The sequence below is a fragment of the Epinephelus moara genome, chromosome 23 (genome assembly GCF_006386435.1).
Source record: "Epinephelus moara isolate mb chromosome 23, YSFRI_EMoa_1.0, whole genome shotgun sequence".
NCBI classification, from domain to species: domain Eukaryota; kingdom Metazoa; phylum Chordata; class Actinopteri; order Perciformes; family Serranidae; genus Epinephelus; species Epinephelus moara.
The window spans coordinates 6,274,959-6,295,172 of NC_065528.1; the positions used below are offsets into that span (position 1 = coordinate 6,274,959).

Below are 20,214 nucleotides of genomic sequence, written 5' to 3' on the forward strand. Positions count from 1 at the left end.
TATTTTTTTTCTCTGCTGAAAATTTAAATCCCCAATCATATGACCACTGCTCGATTTTATCTATGGCTTCTTGCACCTTTCCATTAATATGCATGATGTTCCTACCCCTTTTCCACACTGCCCCATCATCAGCAAAAAGAGATCTGCCTATGTCTGATTGAATCTGAGAGAAAACATCATTTATCATAATTGAAAAAATAATGGGCTTATTACACTCACTTGCGGGGTACCATTTTCCACCACACATTGACTCGATATTTCATTTCCTATCCTTACCTGGATAGTTCTATATGTCATAAAATCCTTTATCCAATTGAATATTCTCCCTCCTAACCCCATTAACTTTAACTTTATCAGAAGTCTGTCTTTCCATATCATATCATAAGCTTTTTCAACATCAAAAAATACTGCTATAACTGACTCTTTATTGATTTGTGCTTTTCTTATTTCATGTTCTAAGCAAATGATAGGATCCAAGGTTCCCCTTCCTTTTCTAAACCCACTTTGATAATGCAACAGTATTCCTTTCTTTTCTGTAAAATATGTCAGCCTTTCAGTGACCATTCTTTCCATGATCTTACATACATTTGACGTGAGGGCTATTGGCCTATAATTAGAGGGCTTCGAAGGATCCTTCCTAGGTTTCCTTATAGGTACTATTGCAGCCTCTTTCCAAGCTTTTGGTAGCCTTCCTTCTTCCCACACTTTATTATAGAGAACCAAAAGTTTACTCAATGCCCTGTTACTAAGATGTCTCAACATTATATAACATACTAGGTCTTTTCCTGGAGAAGTATTGCCTGATTTACAAATAGCTCTCTTCATTTCATCTAAAGTGAATGGAGAGTTAGTTGACTCATCCTCCATAGTCATACTCCTTTCTAATCCATCTAAGTGTTGTCTTTTTGTTATTTCTCTTCTTCTTCTTCCCTCTTCTGTCAAATTTCCTGAACCATGTACTCAGCTAAAAATGCTTTGACCATCATCTCTGATTTATCCCTGTCAGTAACTGCTAGTTGTCCTTCAGATTCTAAACCTGGATACTCCCACTCCTTTCTATTACCCCCCATTCTCTTGATCATGTTCCATACATTTCCTACCGGAGTTGTTCTTCCAATCTTATTGCAAAATCTTTGCCAATTTTCTCTCTTTGCTTCATAGGCATCATTTAGGTATGGTGAGGTATGGCAGCTGCCATACCTTGGAATCGGGAGGAAAAAAAAGAGAGAGGTTCTGTAGTCATCTCACTCGAGGCGCACTGGCTGGTTGTTTTCATTGTATTGCACTTAAATAGGTCAATAATATGCTCATCAGTGAATACGTGTTAGTGAATAGGAGTGTTATTGAATCAAATTGTTCGCCACTTCGCTCCTCTGCAAGTTAAGAGTTATGTGAGTTACATATATTTCCAAATAGTTGCCCAGCGGCAAATAGCCGCCGGGCACCTAATAGCCGCCAGGGGTTTGACCCCATTTTGCGCATTAAACGCCGGTCCGATTAAACGCCCGGGTGATCATTTCCTCATTCATTGCCTCATGACTGTCCCTCCTTGAGGGACTGTTTGCGCTTTTACGCACGGGTCAGTGGTGAAGTGGTGCACATGACTCCTGCTACGGACGAATGGACGGTGTGGGAAAGATGTAGCCAGATGTATTACCTGTTTTAGATAATACATCTGACTACATCTTTCCCACATCAAATATCCGAGATTGCCTTGACCCGCGTGCGTAAAAGCGCACACAATTCCGTGTCCTCTCACCGCGGATGCTGTGATTTGATGGCCCGGTACTCATTGTAGCCCCTCTTATAAGACCCAATAATAATAATAATAATAATAATAATAATAATGATAAGTTACTGTGGACCTATATGCCATGCCTTTTAACAAAATTACCAATAGATTTCGCTGAAAAACAGGTAAAGTCAGCGTGAATTACTCACGTGCTTCCCCGGTGAAAATCGCAGACATGCATGGGGAATACAGCTTCTACAAGCTCGCCATAGCTTACTGTCAGGACTCAGGGACCAGAATTTGGGATGGCGGGCCGTCAGGATGGCAATATTTCGGTGTGGCGGCCTGTAACTGTTGGTTAAATGGCCCGTTCGGTTGGTATTCGGATAACTGGGGCTTTACTGGTATAATGCAATAGCACCACCCAGCGGTGAAACCCGTGTACACGTGTACACGAAAAAAAAATTACCCACTCTAAATGTTTAGAGATTTTTGTACACGAACTCACCCCTACATTATACAGTATTTTTGCACTAAAAACATTCTAGACAGGAACTGTAACCAAATAACGGCCTGGTGCAGGTCGGTGCAAAAAAAAAAAAAAAGCCTTGAGCTAATATAGCCCCTGGTTCTTTTAAACGCTGTAGACAGCCTGTCTAAATGATGACTTGAAGACTGTCTGATTGTATGTGGGTTATTTTCTTCGTGTCGGCATGTTAAGCTTGTATTTTCGGTCTCTGGAGACACTCCAATAAAGTCGCCTATACAGTATTGTACCAAATTGGCCTTTGTTTTACTGTGTTTCATACACTGGACCCCTTGGTTATCTTCTAGAAATGAGCTTGTAATTCATTTATTTTCTTTATTTTCTGTGAAGTTAAACACGACTAATGATAATTAAACGTCCGCTCGCTGTCCGTGGTGCTGAAATATGCGCCGAAATAGGTCCGATGTTTTCACTGCTCTCACCAAGTCGTGCGTTACATGCAGACATGAGGTATGTGAGAAACAGCTTCATGTCCTTTGAAACAGTTTTCAATGGCATAGTATGTACTTCTGACAGGTCAAAGACCAAAGTGAAGTTTTATATAAGTTCATATTTTTAAACTCCATCATCAATAGCTCTGTGACGTCATGTCATATTGCCATACCTTAGATTTTGCTGAAACGACGCCCCTGCTTTGCTTGTTTTATCGTTCTCTTTACTACAGCCTGGGCTTTACAAAAAAAAACAAAAAACAAAAACTCTCATTTAACTCATTAATATCCTGATTTTCATCAACTACTGCCACTCTTTCTTCACTAATTATCTCATACGTTTCCCAGTCTGCCTTTTCAAACACCCACCTTCCCCCTCCTCGTGTTGATAATCTTTCCACCTCAATATCTAGCTGTCATAATTGGATAGTGGTCAATTCCAACACATGACTCATCCCATATTTCCCAACTACATTTCCTAGCCAAAGTATTAGACACCAACGTCAGGTCCGGAGCAGAGTCCTGTCCTGTACGTACATCTACCCTAGTACCTCTCCCATCATTCAGACACACCAACTCTTTTTCCTCTAAAAGAGCCTCTATTGCTTGGCCATTAACATAGGTGCCCGCCCCCCCCAGAGTGGATTGTGTGCGTTAAAATCCCCACACCAAATTACCCTATGCCTATCCTGACCCTGAACTCCTAACATCATGTCTAGTTCAATCCTTTTACATGGGTTATAATAGTTTATTATCACAACCTCCTTTCCCTTACACCACACCTCCAGAAAGACCCAGGTGAGTTCCCCTCCCCTCTTTATAGACTCTGCCCACTTGCCTGGGTCCTAGTGCTGGGTCTGTTGCCCTTCGCTTGCTACATATATGTTGTCCAAATAACAGATATTCCCAGATGTGCTTTAAACATTGTGACGACCCTCTCTGCCCTGGTTTTGGGTTTGGTTTTATCTTAGTTTCTGCACCCTACAACATCACACACATACATTGTTTCACTCATGCCCTCACCTACACCACTGACTTTACTGATTGCAAACACCATGTTTAGTTAGGTTCTTTTTTAGTGGTAGGCTGCGGAAACTAAGATAAAACCAAACCCAAAACCAAATGCTGCCTCAGGAAGGAGAAGAGAAAGAGCAGTGAGCAGCCAGAGCTTTTAAAAGCTCACTGAGCTCAGGTGCTGCCACTTCCCTGATTACCCGCAGCCACGCCCACTGCTACCTGCAAGGGAGAACACAACAAGGCAGGCAGGGCAGAGAGGGTCGTCACAACAAGTTTAAAAAAAAGTGCTCAAAGGCAGGGAGATAATCGTTCAAACATGGCATCAAAATGACATCAAAATCTCACACTGGCCAAGTACCCAAAGTTGGCAACCCCAGTCTCAGCACCCTGTCCATCCATTCTGTTAACATGCAGTTGCATTGCCATTCCCTGAAAAAAGAGGTCAGGGAACAAGCACCCACCTGCAGGACAGCAGCTAAAAAGCTGGGATAACCTGTCTCAGGCCTCTCTGCCGTCAGACCCCTAATAAAAGGAAGGCTGGCCAACAGGGAAAGGGCCAAGCTGGTGGTAAGGTCCATGAATGCATCATCTTTCCTATGAATAAAGCTGTAGCTGATATTGTGTCACTGTTTAATCTCTCTTGTCTTTTCAGAGATCTGTGAGGGAGAATCAGACATGCAAGTACACCCCTCGAAAGTAATATTTTCTCATTTCTTCCCTTGTTGTCCTACTGAAGAGGTTTTTGACCTGTGATAAGGTAGAGAGTATTTTGTAATTGTGTTTTAGTAATATATACTCAACATTTCTGTTAAGGTATGTAGATATGAGTACTGTATGTATGTTTGTGTATGTATGTATCAATATTTATGTGCAAACTAAAAAATAAAAGTGTAACTTGAAACGGTAGTTAAAAACTGGATAAAAAGTCTAAATCACATTCAAAACAGCATGTCATCTTGTTTTTAAAATGCATATCTGTTTTCTTTTTTTGATTTTAGTTTTGTAAAATGGAAATTTAGCTGCATATTATGTGGACATTTGGTCTGTGCCAAGGTTCTATGGGGTCATCATTGAGGTAGTCCTTTCAAAAATGTCAAAAACTTTCAAAATAATAATGATGGATGTCCATAACTGATTTTACAGACATTCCTAAGATTCTTGTATCCTTACAACTGGTTGTTACATAAATCAACATCTTAAGTTTGAACAAACTTGAAGTTCATGGAAGACAGAAAACCTTTATTATTTGGCTTTATTTTAGTTGTACAAGTGACTTTGCTGCGGATTGGATTTATTTAATGCAACAAAGTCTGCACGTAGTTCACATTCTGCCAAGACTTTGCAGCAGTAGTACAAACAGTTTACAAAATGCATTATGTATAAAACACCCGCATATAACAAATTTTAAATGGTTGTGTTTGCACAACCTGTTTTGTCAACTGTTTTTTATTTCCCTTAAAAAAACTGACTGAAAGTGCAGTACACTTAATATTATGTTCAACTCCAAATGAATGTTAAAGTACCTTAAACAAAAATACTCCCCATTTCATGTGGTTATTCCAGTTTGTATTTTCAGTTTTGGATAGTGATGAAATACATTTACTTAAATATTGTACTTAAGTGCAGTTTTTGAGTATCTGAACTTTACTTTGATATGATTTTTTGGAAAATGTATTACTTTGACTCCACTAAAATTGAAAGACAAATAGCCTATTGTACTTTTGACTCCACTATATTTCTATGAAGGCTCTTGTTACGTGTTACATTTGCTTTGAAGGTCAGCCGATGATTTTTTTTTTCTTTGCTAAATTATAGAAGTCCACAAACTGTGATCATGCAGGTCTGCATGTAGTTTGTTTATCAAAATGGTGTTCCCTTCCCTTTACCTGCTTTCCCATCTGCTTCTCTTTTACTGGAATACCAGAATTCTTCTTTTCTCTTTTTTTCAACACAACTTGCAGGTATATGGAGCTACATTAGGGTCAAAAGTTTTGTACTTGAAAAAATAAAATTTGAAACTGAAAATTCATGTGTTGATCTTGAATTTTGAAAAATACAACAATGTATTCAAAATAAAAATAAGTGTTTGAAACGTTTTTTCAGGTTAAATATAATTTTGATTGACTTTGGTAATTCTTTTGAAAGAATAATTTATTTTCACTTTTCACCTCCATATCTATTTTGACATTTGAGGTCTTATTTTTTTCAGTTGTATGTTTTACCTTTTCAGATTCAGATCTTATTTTTTAGTTTCAAATCTTATTTTTTCACTTTCAAATCTTTTTTTCCCTTTCAGATCTTTTTTTTTTTTCAGTTTCAAATATGTTTGAGTTTCAGACTTTTGACCCTGATGTGGCGTGGGGGGCGTGGCATCAATTGGCAATTTTTGATTGGCAGTGTAAAAATTGATGCCAGTGACAAACTTCCATTTAGAAATCTGTTTTAGATAGTACTGAGCACCAATTGCGGTATAAGAGTGAAATTATGCCAGATTTTGCAGTTCAACAGCTACATTTTAAGTGCTGATATGTCCGATTTCCACATAGCACTGTGAACGCAGCGTAGTGTCCATTTTGCTTGCCATGATGGCGTCTGTCAATCTGCTGGAGCCCATACATCCAGCACACAGGTGAGAAATGTTAACGAAGTTTTGGGAAATCATAGCAAGTATTAAGGGGTCGTTTTTGTGACAACATACATTTCCACAGCTCCATTGTCACGGCCCTGTTGATGCTTCCACATCCAGACGTGTCCCCTGGATGAAACCTTTGAGCTTGGGGAAAAGGAAACAATCCTAAAGCACCTCCCTACTCACCTGGTGCCACAAAAATCACCTGGAGGCAGGTCAGGTGATTAGGGAGGTGTTTTAGGATTGTTTCCTTTTCTCATTAATTTATGTTTTAAGTTTTGTGAGGAATGGGAAAAATTCTCTCAAACTCTGGCCCAGTCTATCGATGATTCAGGGCAGTTCTTATTCCAAAATGTTATTATGCCTACTGAAATTAGTGTGTGCTCTAACAAAGTTTTATAAATTAAAGAAACATGTCCTTTAGCTAATGCAGATAGTTTCCTTATTAAGTTCATTAATTGCATTTTTAATCACAAGTTTACATTATTTTGCATTTCTAAACAGTTTTAAAGTCAATATTTAAGCAATAGTTAGCATAGTGTCTTTATTGGGAATTAACCTTTATTTAAATAGGTAAGTGCCGTTGGGAGATCTCATTTTCAAGAGAGACCTTTGTACATAGATAGCAACATAAAATAAACAATCAATTTAAAAAGTGCAATGTAGCACAATATAAATATATATGTGTGTACATACACACACACATACATACACATACACATATGAATAAATAAAAGAAATTCACTTAATGATCTTGATATTAAGATTTATTTATTTCAAATCGGTGTTGCACTGCTACAACAGGATAATCTTGAAACCATGACTTAGAAGCAGGAGACAACTTAAAAGTGCTTATTCTGTCAAACAGTGTTTTTGTTGTTGATTATTTTTTTTATTATTATTATTACACTGTTCGACATTGCAGTAACTCTAATTTTGATTACTCACTTAATGCAACAGCATTTGCACTGTTCATGAGCTCCAGTGTAGGTGCTTTCTCTGATTCATAAAGGTCCTGTATGTGTAAAACTGTTGTTCTCCCTGACAGTAAGGCGTATGACGGGTCACAAGATGCCAACTTGAGGATGTCTTCTTGATACAGCACATACTTGTATGATGGTGTGTCTGTGTTACTCTGCAGGTAGACCTCCAAAACACTAGACAACGGTGGAGTTTCTATGAAGCACAGTAAAGTTCAATTATTTCAAAACACATAAAAAATACACAGTAAACATGGCTTAATAGAGGCATTTTCAAACACGAGTCAACAAATCTGCTTCATTATAACTCACAAGATTTAAAGACAAAACACGTCTTTTGCTGGATACACTGGTCTGTGCTGGGGACTACTGAAGGCAAGATGCAGCATTTGGTAAAATCACAGAGACAACATGTAAACTCAAGTGTGCACTTGAATCTCCAGTTCTCTCCCCCAACACACACACATCTAGCCACCCTTTTGAGGACATACATATGACAAGAGAACATTAAGCATATTCTTAATAATGGGAGCTGATGGATGGATGTTGTGCGGCAGGTGGTGGGCCACAACCATCTCCCAGGCATCAACCAGATAAACATTCAGTCCTTTGAACATAGCTCTGAGCATCTTATCATGCTGCAGCGAGTACCAGTCACCGAAGGTTAGCGCCACGTCAAGTGCCGGAGCTCTTGGGTTCCCTGTCCGGATGATGACCACTGTGCCTGGAGCCCTGTCGAGCAGCCGCACCACCGCCCTGCGGATGTTCTGCAGCCGCCGGATGTACACCTCCATGGGGAAGGGGCAAAAGTGAGCCCAGATGCCAAAAACTACAACAGTATTGGTGCCTCCAATTAAGCCATCTAGTTCATTGGCAATGTAACGAAACTCGCTGATTGGGACAATGGTAAAACTGAGTGGAGGACCGTGGCATCGGTATGTCACCAAGATGTTGTTTGCATAGTCCAAGGAGATGTAAGGTCCAACTTTCCAAGGGCCGTGCAGGTCGAACTCCTTAAGATCTAAAAGTATGACAGATGGAACAGATTAAGCTGCAGTGTGAACAAAATCAAACTGTTGCCAGAAATCCTGTGGATCAGCTACCTGGTAGTATGGCGTTGAGGTATTCAAACCACTGCCTGATGGTGGAGTCTCCATACATGTGGACCACGTTGTCTTTCAGACACTGACTGATGGCAGAAATGTTGAATTGGTGAACTGTGGGACCATCCAGTGTTTGCCACAAACCCTGGTAGTAATAGCCAGAGGGTCTAGATGTCACATTGCTGCTCTTCACCTCTGGTTGACCTGAGAGGAAGTCAAAGGATAAGGGTGGGGTTAGTTTATGTTTTTGTTATTGTCAATAAATCTCATGAAAAGACGAAAATCAAGGTCTCCTCCTTACCTGCTTTATCTGTGGCACTCGGCCTCAGATAAAGCATGAATACATGCAAAGCGTGAATACACATTTGGTGCACTAATGATAAGCAGGAGAGTGAATGTGAAAATGTATTGCAACAGTGCCCACATTCATTGTGACAAAAGAACATGCCACTCAGCATAATGGTGTCGCTCATTGATTGATCATTGTCGCTTATTGTAATAGTTGTAGGAGCTCTGTGGCACAGAGGAATAATAATAATTAGGGCCTACGCAAAAAAGAGCACTGAAACTGTGAGGAACCTGTTGTTTTAGTGGAGATTACTATTGTGATTGTTAGGGCCTGAGTATGAAAGTGGCAGGGCCTAACGCAGGGCTTGACGCAAACTTTTTTCCCAAGGAGCACATGTGCTCCTAAGTTGAAAAAGTAAGGGGCACAATGTAAATTGATCAAATAATTATAGTAGTAAGTTTTGAAAAAGTATTGCAATTTAATTTTGTCTTTAATGTTATTATCTTATATATATTATCTTTGCAATATGATTATCTTATATAATGTTGTTACTATCCTAAAACATTCTCCAGGTCCTCTGTAACTCTGCAGGACTTATTTCCACCCTGCCCAGCAGCAGTACCATGGCAAACGGTCCCTAACTGCAGGGAGAACGGAGCAGGCTTCCCCGGAGGTCCACCGCTTTTCACGGTCCCTCGTCTCCGCCACACTTTGACTTATTTCCACCCAGCTGACAACCTGGCCGTGGAGAATGGTCCCTAACTGCGGGGAGAACAGGGCAGGCTTCCCCGGAGGTCTGCTGCTTAACCCGGTCCGTCTCCTCCACACTTTGACTTATTTCCATGCTGCCCAGCAGCGGTAGCTTGGAGAACGGTCCCTCACTGCGGGGAGAGGGGAGAGGGCTTCCCCGGAGGTCGACCGCTTAACCCGTTCCGTCTCCTCCGCCACACTTTGACTTATTTCCATGCTGCCCAGCAGCGGTAGCTTGGAGAACGGTCCCTCACTGCGGGGAGAACGGAGCAGGCTTCCCCGGAGATCCGCCGCTTTTCCCAGTCCGTCTCCTCCACACTTTGACTTATTTCCACGCTGCTGACAGTGGGACTTATATTCACTGTGCCGACAGTGGTTTGGAAAACCGAAGAGGGAAGAGGGAAGGCGGCTGGAGTTCCTCCAACATTTGCGGTTATCATATTTTTTTATTGACAAAAATATAGGCTGCTTCGGCTGATTTTTTTATGCGCACATGTGCCCGTAAATATTTTTTACAGTTCACACACACCTATTTTTAGTCGGAAATAGGAGTGAAACGCTCGCACTGTCGAGCGCTGGCCTAACGGTCCTTAGGACAGAAAGTGCTAGGAACCTATTGTTTTTGTATTTTTTGGGCTTGAGCACAGTTGCCCAAGCTTGAACCAGAAAAGTGGACTTTTGCATTGACCAGTACTTTGCAATAAATTATTTTTATTATTAGGTTTAGAGCACTGACCAGTGCCCATCCCTATTGAGGCTGAAGGAATTATTATTATTATTATTATTATTATTATTATTATTATTATTGAGCCATACACCTTTTGGGGTGCAATCTCCAGATACCTCACGAAGTACCCATAGCCTTTAACCAGGAGCAGATGTCCTCAGGTGGTACCCAACCTTCACAGAGTGTTTCCACCCTTAACCACAGCAGTCTCCATTTGGTGGGCCGGCAGCAGTGGCCAAATCACTGCCCATTTTGCTCCTGGCTTCCAGCTTCCCTCTTCCTGTCTTCTCCATATCCAGCAAAAAGCTCGTTCTGCCTCCTCCCCATCCTATGAGCTGCTTGTTTCTTGCTCCTTTCGTCCAGGTACAGACAACAATCGCCAGGCTGACTTGGCTGGGAAACCTCTGCAACTGATCTCCGCAGGGAACAGCCATGCCTGCCATCCTTTGTCCCTGCAATCTTGAACCAGGGACTGGTACCTCCAAGGTCTTTCTCTTATGGGCTTCTTCGCATCACTCCACCCATGGCACTGTCAGTTGAACCAAAATGTTCTTGTCCTCTGTTGACCACAGTGCACCACCTCTGGGAACTCCAGCTTCTTCCGCACATCGCTCCTCATCTCCCAGGACGTGGCAGTTTGCATAAGACTGGGCTTCGGTCTTTTGGTTGAGAAAGGCCTGGCTCGTTCCTTAATGAAGGTGATGGCCTTTTTCGATCTAATACTGGTTGGCCTCCTCTTGCATCTCTCCTGCTTGAGTGTGTCAGTAAGAGACAAGAGGCACTTTGTCATGGCGCCCTCTATACCGTCCATGGGTTAGAGTTGTTTTGCAGGCAGACAGTATGTGTGCCAATATCCCCTTTTGACCACAGAGTGTGCAGTTTGGGTTGTCTCTCAGGCCCCATGTGTGCAGGTGTAATGGTGAAGGAAGGGCTTTGTACAAAGACCGTAAGAGACAGAATATACGGAAGGTCTCCAGACTCCACATTTCTGCCCATGAAATCTTCAACTTCAGCAGGTCCCACTTTATCCATGCACCTTGGGAGCCATTTTTCACTGCCCTTGCCTTCCACCTTTCCTCTCTTGGGTCTGAAAAAAATATCTGCCCTAAGGCCACAGTGGCCTTGATGCCCTGCCCACACTGCCCCAGGTGATTTTGCAGTTTTCTCCTCTGCCTCTTTCCTGTCAACACAGCTTTGACACCTGCTTCTTTTGAGAAAAAAATGTGTCTTTTGATGACATTCTGGATTCTTATTGGCCAACATCAAATGAGACAATGCGTACATCACCAGTGGGGGGTTTGATTCCAGCCTGGCGTGAACCACTCAGACAGGCTATAACGACAGTTTGACACCAATCTATCACCGGCCAACCAGGAGACTTCACCAAACCCGGGCAGGGACCCGAGACCCGCCATTAAACAACCCAAGGCAAGTTTAATTAAGACTGTAATAATAGTAAGCTCCGCCATTATCTGCGTTACTTTTTAAAGTTTCGGTTTCATCATCATTCTGCAGCCTCTCTCCTGCTCTCTGCATGTCAGGGCTGACCTCCTCCTCACAGCATGCGTGCGCCCACACATACACACACACACACAGACACTCAACAGAGTGAAGTCAGACAACAGCAGAGAAGTAGGCGCAGATGAAGTAGGGTGACCAGACATCCCGGACAGTCCCAAATCCTGAATCCTGCCCTAATTGTCCTGGAAATGACACTAGAGCAGAGTCTGAAGCAGTGACGGACTAGGACCAAAAAGAGGCCCTGGCATTTTTGACACAGAGGCCCCATGGCGGCGCATCGGCCAGCCAGGGGTGAAAAATTTTCATATTATTTTACAAAAAAATATGCATTTTTACATCATCATTCAGTTCATTCAGTTGTTGTGCATTGTAATGATGCGCTGGTACATACAAATAATCAATACTCCCTCCACACAGTTGTGAGAAACAAAGCACTAAAGCAATATCTTATAATATATAAGTTGTTTACAAATTGGTTTTTTTTTCGTCTGTTCTACTTTCACTGTCAGCAGCACATTCAGTTTTGAATTATAGCCAGTGCTGACAGTAGTAAACTAGAAAAGCACTCGGAGAGCGCAGACCTCCGCCAAGCAGCTTGGATTTCCTGCCATTTTATTATTTTATCCACTTTGCTTCAGCTGATCACCACCAAAATCATCTGTTTATCATCAGTTCCTTGTCCCATTATCAGCCTTTCCTGAAAATTTCATGAAAATCCGTTCAGAACTTTTTGAGTTATTTTGCAGACAAACAAACAGACAAACAGACCAACGCCGGCGAAAACATAACCTCCTTGGCGGAGGAAAAGCTGTGCCTTACCTATTTTTTTTTGCAAAACAGTGACACTGGCAGGTCCTGACGCCCGAACGTAGACTTTCAAGTTGACACCCCTGAGAGGAGGTACACACAGTAAAATATCTCTTACACACACTACAACATAAATACAACAAAACTGGATGAAATCTGAAATCAGCTCTACAGAACGTTGTTTTGGTTGTACAACCCGCAATTTTGTAGACCTAAAAGTAAAATAAATGTTGGACTTAGATTTAACATTAAAGCAACTCAAAATGTATGTCATTGCTGCATCATGTCTACTGTAAAGTTATCGCCTATAAGATTATAATGATTATATATAAATATATATATAAGGTGTGTATCTTAAAGTTTGTGAGAAGACCGCATGTAAAATAAAATGTAAGACTTTACAATAAAACACTCACTAACAGCAAATACTATCCAGTTTTCCCTATGAAAGTCAACTAGTGTGATTCAGACTGATTAGTTTGATCTGCATTATTTTTAGAGCATCAAACATTATTAGATTTAATTTTAATTGCCTACACTTATAAACTTCTGGAAGTTCCCATCAAGGAGACACACAGGTAGCATTGGATGTATGTCATTGGAAGTTATACAAAATGCCAGTCCTGTCTCTCTGCTGCCTCACCTTTGAAAGAGCTTTGTCTCATTGGCCTCAATGTTTACTTTGTATCTTGTCCTGGAATGGTTGATCCTGGAGTCACAGCTCAGGTTCTTTGGCTTGTAGCAGAACCAAGGCTCGCCTGTACGGACGTCAGTGTAGTTGCACAGCGGCTGCTGGGTTGGATGCAGGCAGACGTTACAGACAGTAGTTTCAGAGAGTGAGCCTGAGCGGAAGAGGCTGTGGAAGTAAATCCTGTCAGGATGTTCTCTGGTCAGCCTGCTTAGCACAGTGATAGCCTCACTAGGATGAACCAGCGTCACCTGTTTAGATAGAGAATTAAGAGTTTTCACTAAGTCCAATCATGTTCACTCATATCAATAAAGACAAATAAAGTGAATGCTACTTAAAGCCGCATACTGTGAAACATTTTAAAAAATCATTTCCTCCAAAAACAGATTGACTTGGGATGACACTCTCCAATACTCTGCATTTAAAGTGTTTAAAGAGGATTGTCCTTTTTTAAGCCTTTTGAAACGCAAAAACACATATGGAAAAGTGCAACAAATTAATTAATCAAGATTATTAATGCTATTTGCCTGCTCTGTCATGATCTAGCTTTACAGGTTTATTTTGATGAATGTCTTTTAGACACCTTTTACTCTGAACAACCACATCAAAGAGCAAGCTATCCAACTGGACCGACAGAACTGTACCCAAGTGATATCCACAGGAGTCACCTCGTCCAAGTGAGTTTGTTTTAACACAAACAACTAAACAGCTCCCTACCCATAGTAGTAAACTAGCTTTACTTCTACCCTTTCCAGTATTTCATTCTACATCCCCAATTCCAAAAAAGGTGGGATGCGATGTAAAATGTAACTTAGAACAGATGGCAATGATTTTAAATCTCCTTTTGACCTCCTATATTCAATTGAATATGGTGCAAGGACAAAATATTTAATGTCCGAACTGCTAAACTTTGTTTCTTGTAAAATATGCACTTTTTCTTAATTTGATGTCTGCAACATGTGCAAGAAGGACGGGGCAACAAAAGACTGGGGAAGTTGAGGAATGCTGACAAACACCTGTTTGTAAAATTCCACAGCTAAACAGGTTAAATGGTCACAGATGATAGTATCTTTATTTATCTATTGAAAGGGGAATCCTCAACAAGCTCTGCCCTGTGTGGGCAAATGGTCCAACAGTTTGAGAACAACCTTTCTCAACGCACATTTGCAAGGAATTTTGGGGATTTCACATCTGCAATCAATAATATTATCTAAGATTCAGAGAATCCAGCAAAACCCCTGAATGCATGGGGGAGGGCTGAAAACCAACACTGAATGCTTGTGACCTTCGATCCCTCAGCTGGCACTACATTATAAACTGACATGATTACATAAGAGATATTACTACATGGACTCAGGAACACTTTGGAAAACTATTGTCTGTAAACACAGTTTGTCATTGAATTGACTCATGAGCCCGAGCTCATCTGAGATGGACTGACACAAAGTGGAAAAGTGTGCTGTGGTCTAAAGAATCCACATTTCAAATTGCATTTGGAAATAATGGGCATTTGTCTTCTGGACTAAAGAGGAAAAAGGTCATCCAGCCCAAAGTTGAAAGCCAGCATCTGTGGTGGTATGGGGTGTGTTAGGGCTATGGGTGTAACAATATACGTAGTCATCTTTAACTGCTTGGTACGCATTACAATCCAATCCAATCCGTTTCTCTGTGAATTATGAGGACGATGGCGAGAGAGTGTGGCGGATAAAAACACACAGAGCCAAAGAACAACACCCTACACAGTTACAGACTCTCCAAAGACGCTAACCCCATAGCACAGTAACGTAGACGACCCCCGAGCCAAAGCACGAACTACCTGCACAGCCACAGACTCTTGTTAGCAGCAAGGCCAGCAGGGAACCAGGGAACCAGGGAACCAGAGCCACTGGGCGGCTATAGCCTCTCGTTCAGCAGGGAACAGCTCAGTTCAGTTGACTCACAGTGTTTAACATTTATAGCCAGTACAGTTTTATAGGAGTCACTAATATTTTCATGTTAAAAAAGCTAAATCAATTACTTAAATTGGTGGCTTAATTTTAAATTTCAGAAGGTTTTTAATAATTTAGAATAAGATCAGACTTCAACGCTGATATGTTTTATTACTATTAGGAAGATCAGATATGGATGGTTAAAACAGAGAGACTGGCTCTGAGAATGAGACAGAGCACAGTGTCCTGGCTGTGTTTATAAGACACATGAACCATTACACTCAGGTGACAGGTAGGTAACAGTCATTAGTCATTTTAATGTACCTTCTGCAGCCAAGATTGGCTTTAAGGTGTCGGAGCTTACAAACACATTTTAGATATTTTCATCTCTAATTCCTCTGGCAGTGACGGCTGCACTCTGCGCCATCTAGTTCAGGACAGGTCGTGTAACATTTACAATCCGTTATCAATATAGCCTTATGAGTGCAATAGAAAAGTGAAAGCATATCAGTGGTACTAATAATATACTAATGAAAAATACTTTACAAAAATGAATAGGACATTTTTAAATAACTAAATTATACCCTACTGAAGTGATCTGATTAACAGGCCTATTTTCAAAGATGAATAGTAAAAGAAAAACAAACTATTGATCTAATAATCCATGTACATTAATTAATGGTTTAAATGAAGGGTTCCCTTTATTCTGGAGACAGCAGCTGCTTGTTGCACGTATCTTAGTTATGTTATTATTTATCACAATTTGGCAGTGCTCCAAAATACAGTGCAGTGTTTTTCAGTATTACTGTGTCCTTTAAACGGGTTTGGCCAGGATGTCTGGTCACCTTAAAAAGACCCCAGCCAAACTCGTTATCTGAGACAACATTATATGCGCCATACACATCAACAAAACAGGGTTATGTTAGCACAAAATAACAGTCTGATTTTACATTTTCTATCATACGTGTAACACCAGGACTAACTGGCTCCGAACTGCAACACAAAAATTAGCAACACAAAAACTATTCAGTTTCTTCAATTCCATGTCTTCAACGGGTGAGGATGCTGACTGTCTGAGACATGTAGCTTTAGCCTCATTGCTGTAGTCTGATTATCATGTATGTATCCCTCAGCATGTTTAAAACCCCTTTTATGGGTTTGTCGTTTTAAAACACGTCTGCTGGTGACAACAAAATTTCAGCTCCACGAGTTACTGTTTTCACCCAACTCATAGAGCTACAGTATCAATTAGCAAGCTACAGCTGATAAAACCTATTAGTGACAGTTTGCAGCCAAAAGATCTACAGTTGACGGCCAGAAATGAGACCCTGCTTTTGTATGAAACAGTCCCATTGTTTCAAAAACGTGTGGCAAATCTGTCATTGTTATTTCAAGCTGCATCTGTGCTGTTATAAGTAAATGTTAACAGGTGTAGCAGTAACTAAAAGGGGTGGAGCTTAGTGAATAATCATTTAGAAGACAGATTTAACACCTGCAGTACAACCACATTTAACATAGTAGTATTTAGCATCACCTCAACCTGTGCGTCTCCTTCCCAGAGTAAAGAGAATACAGCAGAGTAGCTCCCATTGAGATGATCCACCACTTGCCCAGCTACACCTGCACCAAGCTTCAGGTTGTGGAGCCGGGCGAGTAAGAAGTCCCCCCCATACTTCTTGGGATGACCATGGAAGTCAGACATTTTTATCATGACCTCCAGCTGATCCCCTACGTGCCACTGTCCTCCTCCCCTCCTTGGGAGAATGGTGAAGGTGCTGTGAGCTGGATCACTGGTCTGCTCCAGGGAAACGGGAGATGGCAAAGGTGGAGTTTCAGGCCAAGCAATGGAGTCTAGTAGGAGGCGTTCCTCCAGAGCGTCCTCAGCGGAGAGTGGCTGGAAGGTGCAGAAGCTGTGATTCATGTCAGGATCAGTGGAAACTTTTGGGACGATGATGGACTTCATTATATCCTGAAACTGGCAGGGGGTCAAGAGAGAGATGGTGACAAAGACGCATCAAACAAATGCAAATGCAAGCTAATTTACTAACTAAAGCAAAAGGGTCAAGAAGGCCCAAGCTCAAATTTAAAAATAAAAATAAAAATTATAAATTAAACAGAAATCTCTGATGGGAAGCAACCAAAAAGTAGGACAGAAAACACTGAGGATTTTTATCTTGTCGGGGGTTTACAGAATATTGCCGGCATAATCACAGGACTGAGAGGAAAATTAACATTTAACTCAAACTGCATTTAATTACAGTGAAGAACATTACTGTTATCTTGAATCACAGTGAAACACATATTTAAAAAGTATACCCTGAAACCTGACCAACATTAAACATTTCAAATGGGGTCCATCATTCAAGTGATCCCACTAAAAACACGTTCTCACCTCCAGAACGTCCATGTTGTGTAGCACTAAGATTAAGACAGCCACGGCCAGAACGAGGAGAATGGTGCCGTACTGCCTTCTTGTACAAGCTCTGGCCTTCATGACAGTCCTGATCTATGGCCGTAGCACAGCACTGTAACCACTTCCTCTGGTACTGGAAACATAAAAGACAAAGAACAAAGCGGTAAGTGAAACCTTGTTATGCTGAGACTTGAACCTGATTGTAAAATTCTCTCTATACAAGTAGTGTGACATGTCCAACTTTCAGCTATCATGACTAGATCCGGTCTTACAGGTAATTCCTTTGATCAACCATCAATCAAATTCACAACCAAAGACAGCAGCCTCTCTGTCTCTCTTGCAGTTTAACACCAGTCATTAGGTGACCACATAATGAACACTTTGCAACATCATGTAAATATTTGAATAGCACAGTTGTTACACCCCTGAAAAACAGGTAATAAGAATCACAATGAGCACTTAACTCAAACAATTCTTATATGTAACTATTTACAAAGAAGTACGGGAGAAACATCTTTGTGTAGAGAGTACACACTTTTTCAGCTACCATACACACAGTATTTACCAAAGGCAAACTGCTTTCTCAAATATTATACAGCAAAACTTCTCAACCTCAATAAACTCTCACAAAAAGTCCCCAAAGTGCATGAAACGGTGTAACTAATGCTGATAACAGTAAAAAAGATACCACAACATGTGAGTTCACAGTTTACACAAAATGGAGTGACAGTGACATTTCCTCAACGAGAACTTTACTTGTATGAGGAAAATATCGTGAGTTCCCAGGTATTTGAATATATCAAATATGTAGTACAGCCGAACTATCGTGTTATTATTATCATCAATATCATTATTATTGATGGGAAATTATAACAGAGGAATATATTTTAATATCAAGAACACTTTCGTGTTTTTGTGTGTATACAGGACGTTGTTGAATCAGGGTATTCATGTGTCCATCACGAAAAAGGATCGTAATTGACTTTACATTGGCATTGTTTCCGTGGGACACACACACACCACACACACCACACACACCACACACACCACACACACCACACACACCACACACACACACTGTAGCCTGATCTATTTTGTCGGTATGTCGGCGTGCAACCTTGCTCTGTGGATGATAAATGAGGTGCAGATGTTCCATCTATGAGGATATACAGTGAGTGCTGGATGGAGCAGTGAGCAACAACAACCCCGCCAACATTTAAGGGTACTGTTTGCTGTAGAAACGCTAGGGTCTAGGTACCATGTCTAAACAGTTACTTTTGGTTCCAAAAGTACCACACCGACCATGTTGTAGAACACAGAAAAAAAACACTTACATCTTAAATTAATGAACAATGATGTAAAAAAAAATGTAATATAACAACCTTTTAGCATTCTATCCAGTTTATCCAATTTAATGGTTTAAGTCAACCCTTATAAACTGTCATTCATTTACCTTATTCCAGATTTTAACCCACAAATCATGAGCTTCCTAAGATGTTTGTAAACAGGATATGGGTAAAGTCAACAATCCATATTCACAGTCCATGTCTTTTGACTGGCTACTGTATAAACAGTCCATAAACAGTCTTTCCACATGCTCTTGATCAACAGTCCACCAGGTTTAATGATCTGTATAAGCAGACTGCAAATCGTCCACTAACACCGTCTGTGGAAACATCTATTCAGACAGTCCATGGTTCTAGTCAAACATGTCAACTCCGTAGGTTGATGCTTGCTGGAGTCCATACATACAGGGTTGCTGAAGGTAGTATGGCTTTAGTGGTGGCAGCCATGAGACCAGTCCTGGTGCAGGGTAGACAGGAAACAGCTGCAATGCTGTCTGGATGCTGTAGCAGGAAGGCATACCAAGCTGATCATAGGTGAAGTGTCTCTGTGGGTGCTTCGTGGCAGCTGGTAGGTCAGCTCCTCAGGTTCGGCATCAGACTCTTGAGGCTATGATGCAGGCTGGTGTCTCCTTTTCCAGTTGATCTTGTTCTCTTTGGTTACTCCTGGTTGTGTCTGAAAAGGTAAATAGTCACAGGACATGAGCAGGTGTCTGTGCAATACTATGGAGCGTCCCTGATCCTTTTCTGGTCTCACTTTGTAAATCAGCAGGTCAGACCCCATTTGTCTAACTAAAGTGTGAGCTGTGTCTTCCCAATAATCACAGAGTCCACCTGGCCCTCTTCTTGGTGTTAGGTTTTTGATCAGGACTTGGTCACCAGGTTGCAGCACTGAACTCCTTTCAATCTTTTGAGTCATAGTGCTTTTTACTCCTTTCAGCAGCTTTCTGAGCATTTCATTTGTGATGGCGTATGCTTCCTCCATTCCTTGTTTCCATTTCTTCACGTACTATCGCTGGTTACTGGAGCCTGACTCTGTGTTCAATCCAAAGAGCATATAAACTGGAAGTCTCAGTGACCTCCCGAATAGAAGGTAAAATGGTGAATAACCCGTCACTTCACAATGGGTACAGTTACAGGCATACGCCAGTTTGTCCAGAGACTCCTTCCAGTTTGATTCGTGTGTCTGTCAGTGTCTTAAGCATTTGCAACAATGTCCTGTTTATACACTCCACTTTGCCATTCCCCATCAGGTGATAGGGTGTCATTCTGGTCCATTCTGGCCATGCCACTGAGTTTCTTTAACTGA

The 20,214-nt window shown here is 41.1% G+C and overlaps 2 protein-coding genes across 2 annotated transcripts in view; both read right to left on the bottom strand.

The window, feature by feature from the left end:
• Positions 1–20,214, bottom strand: part of LOC126384742 (NXPE family member 3-like) — a 105,454-nt gene that overhangs the window by 16,169 nt on the left and 69,071 nt on the right. The window lies entirely within an intron of this gene.
• The window catches only part of LOC126384739 (NXPE family member 3-like), a 16,577-nt gene continuing 3,468 nt past the window's right edge, over positions 7,106–20,214 (bottom strand). The window contains exons 2-7 of the mRNA XM_050035993.1: positions 17,542–17,695; positions 16,684–17,124; positions 13,177–13,472; positions 12,546–12,616; positions 8,440–8,643; positions 7,106–8,357 (exon numbers count right to left, since the gene is read on the bottom strand). Of these exons, the coding sequence (XP_049891950.1) occupies positions 7,804–8,357; positions 8,440–8,643; positions 12,546–12,616; positions 13,177–13,472; positions 16,684–17,124; positions 17,542–17,643 (1,668 nt within the window). The 5' untranslated portion in view covers positions 17,644–17,695 and the 3' untranslated portion in view covers positions 7,106–7,803. The remainder of the gene's footprint in view (positions 8,358–8,439; positions 8,644–12,545; positions 12,617–13,176; positions 13,473–16,683; positions 17,125–17,541; positions 17,696–20,214) is intronic.